The sequence below is a fragment of the Ciconia boyciana genome, chromosome 8, assembly GCF_034638445.1.
Source record: "Ciconia boyciana chromosome 8, ASM3463844v1, whole genome shotgun sequence".
Classification (NCBI taxonomy): domain Eukaryota; kingdom Metazoa; phylum Chordata; class Aves; order Ciconiiformes; family Ciconiidae; genus Ciconia; species Ciconia boyciana.
This window is the reverse complement of record NC_132941.1, coordinates 39,287,285-39,301,455: the sequence shown is the minus strand read 5'-3', so window position 1 is coordinate 39,301,455 and position 14,171 is coordinate 39,287,285. Positions and strand designations below refer to the sequence as shown.

The window sequence follows — 14,171 nt, the reverse complement described above, 5'->3', positions numbered from 1 at the left end:
GCCGTAGCCTTGGTGCTGGGGCCAAACTCTGAGCCGCAGCGGGGAATTCATCTAGCTGGGGGAAAAACACAAAACAAAACCAAATTAATGTCTGCCCCCCCCCCCCCCCCCAAAAAAAAAAAAAAAAAAAAAAAGGAAAAAAACCAGTCAGATCAGATCCCTGGTCAGGTTCACAGGGTGGTCATGCAAAGAGATGCTTCAGCACAGCTGGGACCCTGCAAGCCACAGCAGGGCATGGGCACAGACAGCAGAAGACAGGGCTACCTGAAGGCAGTATTGCTGCTGAACACTTTGTATCACAAAAATACAGTCAAAATAATCTGAAGATCAGGGTAGGGTTATTTAGGTGTTTCTTATTTTACATGAACTTGAGTTTTCTATGTGGCCTTAATTGTAACAGAGCATAGGTGATTTGCTAGTTTTGCTTTATTGGTAATAAATAGAATAAACATAGTGCACATTGTGTCTTAAAGGGTATCAGAATGCTGTAACAAGAGCATCCATGGCTCACAAAGTCTGCTCCTTTAATACAACCATGTTTCGGGTGAGAAATGTCCATTAGCCCAATGGATGCAGCTAGAAGAAGCAAACTTTCAGGGTACAGAAGCCCTTCTCTTGCTCAAATTAGTTACCAAGTTCCCAGTGCAGCTTGGGAACAATTATTTGGCATTTAACTTTGGTATGTTAATTGAATGTTAATTAATTAGGCAGTTCTCAAGAAAAGGTGATTGGTACCAGAGGAGCAGAGCAGGTTGCTAGTAAAGGGAAGATGACAGGGTTTGTGGGGTTGGTGGGACACAGAGGGAAAAAGAGAAGTAATGACTTTGTTAGAAAACTGACGTGTTAACTGGGGGCTGAGATGGGAAACATTGCTGCCCTGAAGTTGCAGTGCATGCACACATCTGTCTGCTCTGTATTGTTCGAACAGAAATAATTAAGTTAAAAACTCCTGTAGGCTGAGTTTCTCTTTGCTGATGTCCTTAACTGTTTTCATGTTCAGCACATAGAGGGTATTTTATAAGTAGTTGTAATTTTCTTTCATGAAAGTGAAAGAAACAATGAAAAACAAGATACAAGGATAGGGTCAGAGTGCTTTTGGCTTAGTTCTGTTCAAGTACAAAGTTTGTATAATGTGAAAAATGGTCCTGCAATCCCCAACTTTGAAAACTAACATTTTTTTTCCTTCTACACTTAAAGCGAAGTTGGCAAAGGTTGTATTACATTAATCGTACAAAAATAAAAAAATTGTGAGGACACCTGATAAAACATTCTTTTCCCATAAAAATGTAAAATAATGTAAAATTAAAGCAAAGAGCAAGACTGCAGAACCAAGAAGCAAAAGTTCCTAAAATAGCTTTTGGTCCTTCTCAGAAGTTCTGGCTGCGCAATGTTAACTTTGGAAACACGTTTCTGCTATAAATTTTGGTTGTGTGGTTTTTGTAATTTTTTTTCCCTCCTTGAAAGCCTCCCCAGATGTTTTACAGTTCTTGTTTGAAAATGTTCCATGGCAGGCACTGAGACTGCGGGCACAGAGCAGTGACCCCTTGATGTGGTGGTTGTGGTTTTTCCTTGCAAAGAGAGGAAGGTGTATGATCCTCTCTGTTCTGGGACTCGTTCTGTCACAAATGATGTGACCTTCAGCACGTCACCTGCTCTCAGTTTCTTTCATCTTTAAAACTTAGCTAGCAAGCCATGCAGCTGGATGGCCACTTCAGCAGTCTCTGCAGGAACTCCCCACTCTCTGAGATGTTGAGTATTTCTTTAATTTCTTGTCTTTTTTGAATAATTATAAATACAAGCCAGATTTAAATATTTTTCCAATGCAGGCTGTTTGATTGAAATTCCTGTGTTCATAATCATAGATTCATTTGATTTGTAAAAGACTTTAAAAAGTCATCTATGCCATGCACCCTTGCCTGAAGAATGCCTAATGCCATTCTCGCCAGATGTTTATCTGACCTTTCCTCAGCATCTCCATTCCTGGAGATTCCTCAGCTTACTTCTTAGGGTATTTAGCAACATGAGGATGCTCCTAACCTGTGTCTTTTCTATCTCTTTGTATCTTATTTTTTTGGTGTTTCTACTGTGGATATGGATAGTGCTTTGTTACTCATTAAATCGGAATACTGCTCTTGATCTTCCCTCTTCTAAAAAAACAAAAACAAAAAAAAAACCAAACAAAAAAACAAAACCAAACCAAACCCACCAAAAACCCTACTCCCTGCAATCTTTTCTTGCAGGTTATATTGATAGTTTTTTTCCTAATCATTCTGGTGACTTTTCTCCCCCTTCTGTGGCTGTATATTGTGGTGTGGTAGAGAGAAAGGAGAACTGTGCATCTTTTGGACTTGGCTTCCGCTTGTGCAGCCAAGGTGGCTGGTTGAGTTTGCTGCAGCAGCACAGCACAGCTCAGCCTCTGCGCAGCTACTGCCTTCAGCTCCGCTTCCGAGAATTTCCTGTCTTTGGAGGTGGTTCTCTCCCTGTTGTTGGCAAGGTGCGCGGTGTCGTACTTGGTACTTGTTGGTACCCAACAGGGGTTGGATGTAGTTCCAGACCATTTTTCCAGCTTTTCAACATTATTTCAACACCAAATTTCTGCAGCGAACTGATCCTTCTTTCCAGCTTATGCCATGTGTAAATTTACCCAAAACATGTTCTAGCCCTTTATCTACCTGCATCATGGATATCTGTAAATGAAGCATTCAGTAATTTCAGACCCAGAACAAACTCCTGCAAAAACCTGATCCGATGATGCTTGTTTCTATTACTGACTGTTGGCTTAATAGTTCAGTAAGCTTAACTTTCCAACCATTTTGTCTTGTGTTCAGCTAGACCTTATTTCCCTTGTTTATTTGTAAGAATGTCACGTAAGGCAGCAATGAAGCCTTGCTAAAATCAAACTAATCTGTGCTCAAGGTTTCTTGTCTGCTAGTGTAAAGAAAGTACAGAAGTGTGGCGTGATTTGTTCCTGACAAATCCATTTTGGTTGTTACTCATTTTTACTTTCCTCTTGGACCTTTTGAATAGTTTGGGTTATTTTTCACCAGTAGGAAACTGGACCTCCAGTTCCGCAGGTACTCCATTTCCTTTTTTGAAGATATCCACAAGATTTTCCCTTTTCTGAATTTTCATCATCGTACTGATTGTGCATGGATTCCCTGTGTTCAAACTCTGGTTAAATGCCTCTGGTATTTTTTTTCTGGCACTTTTGGGTGTTAGTGGTAATGTTAGCTTAGGAGTTGTTTACAGTAGTTATTGGAGGGCTCAGGATGGATTAAGTGAAACTGAGCCTCTCACCTACAGGTCACCAGTTTGAATCTAGCCAAAGATGGGTTAAAGTGAGTCACTTCCATTTTTCAGATGCTTGTATTATGTGTGGAATCTGTTGATGACTAGAACTGGCATTACAAAATAAAAGCGTACAGCAGTAATGAAAGAGACTGTTGTTTGAAAACTAAGCAGTGAAACCAACAATTGGATGAGTAAGAAGACAAGCAGTCTAATGCTATTGGAGTGCATTTCCTTTGGAAAGCCATATCCAAGATTCACTTGCTGGTGGCCTTTCACCAGCTTTGTCTTCTCTTTATAATGGGGCATGTTTTCAGATGTAGCAATGTGGGTACAGCTAAGCTTAAATGAGATGCTTATGTATTTTATCTGGATCCATTCAGAGTGTTTTGTGCTTGCCAAATTGAGCCATTGTTGCTATGTTTTGTAATGTGTTACTTCAAAGTTAATGTAGTGAATCTGGTAAGATGCTCTGCCACGTTTTGGCAAGTGTAGAAGGAAATTGGGGAATCCCAGTTCCACTGAAGTCATGGGATAAGGATAGCAGTATTCAAATCTGTGTCTCCAGCAAGTACTATTCCAAATTGGCAAGAGCTTTTGGGGAAGCCTATATATATATATGTCTTGAGAGGTGTTTGTGAAGAACTGAAGATATGCCAAGGCAAGCTGGACCCATATTCAAGACCAGACTTGTACATGGTGTCACTCTCATGCAGCAGCCTTGAAAGCACATGCTAGATAACTTGCAGGTTTGCAGTAAGGGTTTTATTGAATAAAACCTCTGTTAATTAATTTGATATTACATTCAGTTTAATTAGGCATTCCCCGTGTTAGCTATTTTGCTACAAACCTGCGTGGTGTTTGGTTTTTTAATGATAATACGCAACTGCATTATAGATCCTACCGGGGCAAAGCTGGGTATTTCTGCAGGACACAGCTGTAGCTATAATAATGAAGGAGGCATTGGTAATAAAGGACATTACTTGGATATTAGTGGTAGAAACACGCATCATACCCTGTTTCACAGTGTTGAACCGTGGCTGTTGACTTTGTGTTCCTGTCGCAATTAGCGAGGCAGTTAATGCCTCCCAAAGCAGGGTCCGAGCCAGCCGCCCCCTTTGCTCTGCTGGGGAGTTCAGGTCCACGCAGTTTGCTGTGTGGTTGCTGGGACTAGCACTTTTTAAACCTGTGTGCATTTGGAGGTAGTACCAAAGATACAACTTGCTCTCCTCACTACTCTACTAGTGGAGCAGGTTTGTGTTGGTACTTTTAACTTCAGATAAAATCGGTCAGTTTAATCCAACTTGTTTACTTGGGCTGTTTAAGCTAACATCACTGATTCTGCCTGATGGAGAGCAGCAAGCGCAGTCCTCAGCTGTTCCAAAAAAGCAGCCAGCTGGGGTGTAAGCCCCCCAGGATGAGGTGGGAGCAAACACCTGGGAGCAAGCACTGGCTCCGTGCCGTGGGCCCCTGCGTGCGGAGCGGGCATCTGCTGGCAGCCAGAGATGTAGGCCTGGGAGGAGGGGTGGGCTCCCCGGGAACCACTGTGAGTCCGTGTTGAACAGCCAGACTGCTGAAAAATGACTACTTCTGCTTTGTAATTGGCATTATATATACTCCTTTTGTGCTTGCGGCATTGAGGCAGATACGGAGCAGAAGCTTGTGTAATGACAGGGGTAGGGCTTGTCTGTCGCAGGGTTAGAACACATAGCGGTACCTTGAAAGAACTGAAGAGGAGGGGCAAACACGCGTACTCTGAATCCCTCCTAATGGATAGTTACATCCTATCTCCTTTGTGGCCTTGCTTTCCTGCCCTGACTGACTGTCTGATGGGTTAGCCAGCCATTGCCAGGCTCTGCTGGAGTGTGTGAGGAGGAGAGCTGCAGGAAAATCAATCCTTGAAATAGTTTGGGATGACCAGTTTCTCCCTCTCCCTCCATTTCCCAGGTCTTCAAAAGCAAAATGGCTTTTAAAACATGATGAAAACATGATTTACTGCTTCCCAAAATTGTGGACAAAGATTCCATCCTTTTAATGCAATTGAAGTTATTTTTCTAATACTCCAGCACATTGAGCATTAGGTAGTTAACATTTTAAATATATTTTTCCAAACAGTATATAGTCTCCATTTTTCTGCGTAAAAAGAGTAACGTTCTTAAATAACCAAGGCAATAGTTATTTCCACTCCTTCTCTTCGCTGCTTCCCTTCCCACCCCACCAAATTATGTCACTGGATGATTTATAAAAACTGTATTTAAATTGCAGTCTATACAGAAGAGGATAGAAAGCCCTCTGCAGCTCTGTATTCCACTTATCTGGAATTCCCCATGCAAAAAATATGAATTTGTTTCTAAAAGCAATATAAAATTAATGGATATGAGCTGCAAAAAAATGCTGTATTTTCTTACTTATGCTTTAAATATCTTTTCAGCCAAATGGGTTTCCTTCTGAGACACAAAACCAAACTAGCGAGATGGTGCTGAAGAGATAGTTCTCCGAATCAAACTCCTCCTTTTTTCCTAATATTTTCATTGCAGTGAGTAAGAAATACGGGTCTGCCAGTCTGCCTATTGAACTATCTACTGCAGCTTAACTGCAGCAAGGAAGCAGTAATCCTATTGTGCTCCTCCAGCAGTCTCCCGGGAAGCAGAAGGCATTGAAATTACTGAGCTGTTGTCCTATCCCCTCCTCACCTGTCTTTGTGGCTGTAAATATAGTGTCTGCCTGTAAATAACAGTTTGCTGCACCTTTAAGCACGTTCCCTAACAAGAGGCGGTGATTTACTGAGGTGATAAGCTGTAACTAATACTAGGGTATCATAATAGGTAAATAGATTAGCACTGTGCTTCTCTGTATTTTGCTTTCTAGGGAGCCCACTGGCTCATTCACTCGGAGATGCTTACTACAGCACTTTGCACTGCGCCGAGTTAAATCAGTCAGTTACAGGATTGCAGCTATCGGTGCTGATGTGGATGCAGCTAACGAAATGCATTAGTGAATCTATGAGGTAGCATTGATCACTTAGCCTGTTTTCCTTTCCCTTTCTGTTCCCTGGCCCAAAAGGGATTGTAATGGGCTCTACCAATATTTGATGCCATGGCTATAAACTATCCTTCGAACTGCGTCATCAGCATCCATCACGTAATCGTTGCAAGTACGCCGGCATCATTTGTTGTCAAGAAGTAAGAAGCAGCGTGGGCAGCCTGGGCATGATCCATGGCTTCCCCCAGCTCAAGCTCCTTGGTTTTCCTAGTGGAAGGGCCCAGCGCTTCCGAAGCGGTTGTGATGCTACTGCTGGGCGACGGGCACACACAGCTCTGAGGGACGGGAAGGTGCCCTGGAGCAGGCAGCAGAGGCCTTTGTTTCCGTACTGCCTGGCAGGTTATCAGCACAAAAGGGCCCTCGCAGGAAAGAAACAGTACCAGGGGATGTGGCCGGTCCTAATAATTGTGTCACAAATCTTGTGATTTTTGGCATGTTCTTAAAGACCTGGCTCCTAGAGGTGAGGGATTAAATAACAAGTGCTTCCTTTCTCTTTCAAGCAAGGCTTAGCTCTGTGGTTGCAGAGAAATGCTTGAAATGTGACTCGGGCTGAAGGGAAAAAAAATAAATCTTTGCTTTCCAGCCCTCTTGCCTCTCCTTGTCCCCAGGATCCTAGTGTGGATGCACTGCAATGTCTTACGATTTTTTCAATGAAAGTGTTTAAAACTATTGGAGACATCCAGAAGGACATAAAGTGTAGCCAACTCTGGGTGTGTGGGAGTATTTGTGAGTATTTTAAGGAGGGGTTGGTCACGTTCTGTGCCGAGACACACTCTTGCAGCGTCTGGTCCTCTTCAGAGAAAGGAAAAACAAAAATGGGACTGGGTAGCAGCAAGCTGAGTATCTCTGACAGGCTTTTGCTCTTGCTGCCTTAGGGAAACCCCTTGGGCTACTCATAATTTAAATTTCTCTTATTTTTAAATCTTTCTGTTTTTCTGTCTTTCACAAATGTGAAAGCTGAGGCTGCTCATTTCTGTGTTAGTTTCTTAACGCAGTCATCGTTAGCAAATCAGTATTGATTTACTCCCATTAAAATATATCAATGCTTAAAGTAAAATGCAATCCCATTAAGAATGATACAGGTTTTGCAAATGGAGAAAAGTAGGTCAAATATTGCACCAGTCATCCCAGAGTGTGTCCCTTTAAGCCAAATAAATGTGTGAATACACTTAAACTGTCAGCACGTCATTTGATTGCCATTATTATGCATCTCCTGGCATCGGCTGGCAGAGCCCTCTGTGACTGAACAGGGGTTGAAAATGTCAGTTCTGGTGTATGAACCAGGTTGTATTTTACACTTGGGCTGCGTACAGCGGCATGGGGGGGTGCACATTTAAGAATTTTTCCTTTCCCCCCGTTGGCAACAGTTGACTTCAACTTAAGCAGGAAAGCCACATCATTATATGCAAGGGACATTGTAGCAATGCAGCACAGGAACACGATTTAAATCTGATCATTAAACTGTCGCAGCAAGAGGCTGCGAGAGACGGTGTGGATGGTCCATCTGCAAAATCTGTGCTCCTGTTGTACAAGGAGGAGGGGCGGAGGGGGGAGAAAAAGCAGCTGCTTGGCTGTGCTATGAGAGGGAGAGACTGACTGTTGGCACCATCTGTAGCTGTCCTTTGTGCTTGCTGCTTTATCTGTTCATTATAGTATGATACTGAATTTCTCGTGCTTTGAGTGTAAATGAGTTGACATGTGCCTAATACTGTCAGCATAAAAAGCAGTAACTAAGTACACTAAAGATGAATAGTGTAATCTGTAAATTCATTTTGAGTTTGTTTCATCTTGCTTGAATAGCCCAGGAAGTGATGTTCTCCAGAAGCCAGCTGTACCAGATGTGTGGGGGGGGTATATATTCATCTTACCAAGCGGAGGGCAGAGCAGTGGAGGTGGATGGGGCAGGGGAGAAGGGAGGCTGCCCCAGCATTTCCAGCAGAGGAGAGCAGACTCCTTTAGAGGGATCTCTATCCTGCTGAGCAGGATAGAGGGGGACTGGTAACTCCTAAGGTGGCTACAAACAGCTCTGTTTTCATTCCATGCACAAACACCAACACAGGGAAGAGAGCGATTATTATACATGGTACATGAGTCGAAATGTCCTGGGGCAGGAAACGTTAAACCTCTCCGTAATGAGTGCTGTGATAGGGATGAGTAAATTTGCTACGTTTTATACCTGCAGTCTCTCAGTTTCTAAAAACATGAGTTCTCCGCAGATAACTTGTAGAATGAAACTGTCCAGCTTATCTTGATGACTTCTTTGTTCTTTGACAGTTTACATTTCACCCTTATAAATGTGTGTATTGGATATTGGTGATAATAATAACTACTAATTAAGATCTTTTCTTATCTTCACCTCACCAAAGCAATGCTATCTCATTGGCATATTCCTTTTCCAGGAGCTACTCTGCTTTTTTTCCAAGCAGGTTTGGCTTTTGTTTGCAGATTCATGCCCTCAGACCCATTGGGTTGTTCCTTTTTATCTTATTTGTCAAGTGCATATAGGTGTGCAGAAGGAGCAGCTCCCTCCTCCCATCAAAGCCTCATTTAAGATGGACGATTTCCATTTGACACCATAGTAATTACACTCGGCTGTGGAAGTGCTCAGCATCCACTATTACTTTGCGACGGCTGAATTTAGCGTTCGGCAGAACACTTTGTTCATGTTTCTCAGAGCTCAAGTGGCCGTGGTGTGCGGGAAGAAACCCTGCGAGGCAGGGATTTGTATCTCCAGGCGGCTGGAAAAGGGGGAGGGGGGCCTTTGTCACTGGCACATTAGTAATGATATGCCAGGCATAAAAGGTGAGTATAATTTGATCAAATGCTTGTTGACAGATTCCTTGGCTAATAGAGAAGCAGCTTAGACTGACACTCGTTGCTGGAACATTTCACAGAGCTCGGGGGAATGCTTTCTGTAGGCTATATGTGAGGCTGACAATTTCCGAGTGACCATATTTAGTTACATAAAGAAGCGGTGTCCCCTTTTTGTCACAGCAGAACTCTAAAATGCCTCCCTACACACCACTCTTGACCTTCCGCTTGATAAATGCAGTGAAATTACTACCTCTCCTTTGTCCAAACGTGTCATTAATTCACAGGAATGGCCTGGGCTTTAAGTATTTTTCTTGTGTGGCCGTTAAACTTGAGAAATTCCAATTGTTTCTCATACTGAAAAATCAAATTTGTGGGTTCTTGGCAAAGCAGGTTGCTTTTTTTCCCCTACCGATATGACCTTACAATTAGTCTCTTTGAAATTTGTTCTAAGTATGTGTTAACAGTACCTGTGAGTAGCTACTGGAAAAAGAAGATGGTGTACCCTGAAATGATAGTTTGCTACTATGATTATGATTATGCTTATGATTATGTTATTTGGTGAAAAGACAACCATTAGAAAAATCAGAAATGAAAATAAAAGCCTCAATTTTAGACAATTCTGCACTTGTCTCTTTTAAACCATCAAGCCTAAAATTACATGTAGAGCTCTCCTACTCTAAACTGCTGTGGCAGCTTGGGTTTTGAGTAGTCTTCTGGTTCTCACCTACTTGTGCAATCTGTTGATTTGTGTTCGGTTCATAACACCTTAGGAAAGCACTTAGTTAAAAATTAAATACAAAGCATTTTCTTGTTCTGAGGGGTTTGTAAAGCATACTTTAAAGAAGGAAAAACCCCAAGCGCTTCCACTTGAGAACATTTCTTCAACTGCAGAATTTTGCAATTAGTCTGCACTTCGTTCCGGTGAAACTCTTCACTGCGTCATACCTTGGTGATTTTTTACTGGAGCCACTTCTGATGCTGGAATTAAACAGGCAGCTTTGAGGCTCAGTCGGGTGTTGCTGGAGGCTTTAGTGGGGTGTCTTGGCTGGGTGCGCTCATGGGAGCCAGATTTCACCTGCAGTCACTTTCTAGGGCTCTGCTTACTGCAGAGTTGGTGGTTTCTGTAACAGAGGCTGGTCTTTTCTGAGTGTGGGTACGTAAGGGAGAGGCCACGTTTTCAGAGATAATGACCCCTTTCATGTCTTCAGAGGGAGTTGCAAGCTTTTCGTCCCTGTAGGAAATGTCTGCATCTTCATAGTTCATAAGCATGATTTTCCTGTAAGCACAGAATTACCCTCATTGACCAGAAGATTAGGCACATAATGGAAATACACATTTAGGGGTTGTGCTGGGTCAAATATAGATTTAAGTGCCTAACTTTGTATCCATACATCAGTGTGGCCATATTCTCCTGTTTATCTATTCAAGACTGGTAGCTGATAGCAGTTTTGGAAATGAATTCCTGCACGTGGGTTTCTCTTCATGCCTCTCCAATTAATCTTTTGCACAAAAATAGCCAAACAGAAAAGAGATCTTGTTGTTCTTTGCTCCTCTCTGTGAATGATGTCTTCTGTATGTTTTTGTTACGTTTCTATTAGTGTGAAATGAATTCTTCTCTGTGTTTTTTCACTCACAACAGCTATCCCATGTCCTTGTGCCTCATCCATTCTTCATCTCTGTGCCGCTCAGCTCAGACAAGTTCTCTCGTGCCTCCTGGGCTGCGCAGAATGTTTGTAACTTGTGTAAAAACATTATAATGATAGTGTAGGGCAATTACAGACTCAATTTGATAGGATAATAATGTGAGTGGTGGTTCATGGACAAGCGTTTCACTCGGGTTTGTCTGTTCAGATTGTGACTCCTGTTACAGTAGCTTGCGTCTGCACTCGGCTCTGCTGGTTCTTCAGTTGTGCACTTACTGTCATTGTGTTCTGTTTGCGCAGCTCTGCTTTCATCGTGGTGTGAGGAGCTGGGACGGCTCTTGCTGCTTCGCCACCAGAAAAGCCGGCAGAACGATCCTCCAGGGAAGCTACCCATGCAACCCCCCATGAACTCTATGAGCTCCATGAAACCCACCCTCTCTCATAGGTGAGTCTCAGCCCAGTCCGTAGGAGTGGCAGTCTGTACAGATGTACCGCATGACAGATCTGTTAATTGAAATGCTTGTTACCGTTGACAGAGGAAGCTACACTGTTTTGCGCTGAACAGCACTACAGACAACAGGGGATCTGTAATTACAGCAAGTACTAAATAAACTCAGGCTTTGTCTTTGCTGTTGCCTGGTGCATAGTGAAGTGATGCTTCCATCTTCTGTGCTCAGATCAAGTGGGCTTGCTTTCAAACTTCAAGTTGTGCCCTAGAGATAAACTCTTACAACATGTCTCTCACCAGACATTTTTCTGCTGTTTTAAATTTAAATACAACTGGCTTTTCTTGAGGTTGAAAACATTTCACTGATGTTCTGTTTTGTAAGCGTTGGAAATGTATACAAAGGAGTTGTATAGTGGGCGTAGCCATAGGTGGGAGAATGTCCTATAATACCACTTTCTATCAGGTGAGGATCAAAAAGTACTTACGTTAATTTAGAGAAAATGTGAGCATTAAAGGACACTAGAAGAAGCTGAAAATGTGAAGCGTTTGATTACCAAATTACGTGGAGGAGCAGTATTGGTATCTCTTGTCTGCAGAGGTCAAGGCAAAAGCTGAAGTGTAAGTGTAGACAGGATTAAACATTCATTTTATGCTTTATGGGAATTTTTTTCCAAGGCTTTCTTTCCCTCAGCATCACATTAAAGAAATCATAAATAGTGTAAATTGGTTTTGGTGTAGGACACCTTTGTCAGTAAAAGATTATAAGAGTGTGGATGAGGCTAAATTCCTTGTACCTAGATTCCATGGTAGCATAAGTAACTTGAACTTTTCTGTTAGAATGGAGCTTAGGGACATCTTTGTACCAGTGCGTTTGCATGTGTGAATTCATCTGGAAACCGCTTTTGGTTTTGGGTTGTTGTTTTTTTTTTTCTTACTTTTGTTGTATTTATGGGAAAACCATGCAAATGCTATGCCTTTTATTATAGCCCTTGAGAATAAAGTCCTTTTTTGTAGTATAACTAATATAGTATCACTGACTTTTTCAGAGTACCTGGATTGCCTCTTTTTTCGGTTGCTTATGAAGTTATCAATTGTAAACACACTTAAAAACAAACAAACAAAACCAAGAGGAAACCTTCTGTTCTGAAATAACTTATTTTTACACCTCGGAGAAGCTTTGCAGAAGCCAAGGTGAAATTAGTGGCCAGTCTGCAGAGAAAGTGTGGTGTAGTGTATATGCTCTCTTAGATGTAGTTCTGTCGTTTTTAGATGCCTGATTCTCATCCAGCCTTTTAGCCTCTGTTCCTCTAGAGTGTACAAAGTAAGGATGAAAGCAGTGTTCTATCTCAGGCTCTGTGTGCTATGTTACTAGATAAGATAGTCACAACTCTTCTCTTTCATGGCAGTTTTCCACTGAAACTGTCACATGTCAAAAAGTAAATACCTTCTTCTGCTAAACCTAAATACCAGCATTTCTGGTGATACCGGGTTACCCAATATTGTACCTAATAGTAGAACATCCTGCCCAGTATCAAACAGTCCCTATAAGTTTCTCTTGAGTATTGCCCTTGAAATGCTTTACTGAGGAAGACACTGGGCATCAGTTCTGAATTACTGCTGTTTACCTATGAGATGCCCCTCTAGAATAGCCATTTATGAGATGCCCCTCTTATCTATAATAGCTGCAGCAGCCTCTCAGGGGTTTGGAATACCTGCATCGCTGCTTCAGTGTGTGCTGTTGTCTTGTCTGTAATTTCGCCATAACTATGACTGCTCAAAATCTCTCAGGTGGTACATTAGAATGAGACATCTTGTGACTCTTCAACTTCTTTTTCCAACTGGAACTGTTTATTTTCATGGATGTTTTATAATCAGTCTGTAAGACAGTAGTGAAGTATGGGGGTGAAGAAGAATTGAGTTTTCTGTTTGAATTAAACAAAAGATGAAAAGCCATTAAGTATAATCCCAGTGATAAATCTGTTGATGAACATTTGTATTTGCATTAGATTATATTTGGGTCAAAAGCTGAGTATTAAAGTTCACATATCTTATCTCTAATTCACAAGGTTTTTGTGTGAATTCAAACAAACAAACAAAAAGTATGCTTTGCATTTCCTCCAAGAAATTAATGTAGTCAGCTACTTCAAGTTTTGTAAAAGAATTAGATATTAAATTAGAACAACCAAGAGCATATTCAAGAACCTTACATAGCTTAACAGAGGGAATATAGGATATATGTCAACTGCTGAATATCACTAGACAAAAAACCCTTCTTCTGCTGTCATCGGACTATCTTGAGTACTTCACACAGAGCTTTTTCTGCTGTTGCTTTTACTAGCAACAAAATTACCCAGAACTCTAGTCAGAGACTAGAATCCCGATGTACCTGGCACTACAGAAACACAGCTGCTTACTCTCAAAGTTGAAACAGGGCTCGGCTATTTAAAATAAATTCTGACTCAAGAATGTATCACAAGAATCTAAATCTGAGGATTCATATTTAAGAAACTGTGGGTACATACACTGGAGGGAATTCAGGTCTGGCCTATTTTTAGGGACAACCTTTTATTTTTAAAAAGTCAATTGAGTTGTGGGAGAAAACTGAAGTAGACAGATCAAGGAAGGCTTTGATAGTGATACTGTTGGTCAAATGCACTTACAGAGAGCAGAATATAAGCCATACAAGGATGTGCACACATGAAACATGCTTTCAGAATACGGACTGTATTGTGTGAATTTCTTTCTAAATTTAGTTTTTCATTAACAGAATGATCGAGTGTTGCATATAGAACAAAAATTCAGCTAAATACCTACTCCCTAATGTAGGGCGGTTGGTTGGACTGCAAACTCCTGTGCTTTATGAACAGTACGAGTACTGGATTCTCAAAAAAAAAACCAAAACCTCAACCTTATCTTTTTTAAAAAAAAAAAATCAG

The 14,171-nt window shown here is 41.5% G+C and overlaps 1 protein-coding gene across 13 annotated transcripts in view; it reads left to right on the top strand.

The window, feature by feature from the left end:
- ZMIZ1 (zinc finger MIZ-type containing 1) overlaps positions 1-14,171 on the top strand; it is a 365,884-nt gene that overhangs the window by 300,496 nt on the left and 51,217 nt on the right. For all 13 annotated transcript variants that reach the window (XM_072869884.1, XM_072869891.1, XM_072869885.1 and 10 more), the window contains one exon: positions 11,088-11,232. In XM_072869884.1, the coding sequence (XP_072725985.1) occupies positions 11,088-11,232 (145 nt within the window). The remainder of the gene's footprint in view (positions 1-11,087; positions 11,233-14,171) is intronic.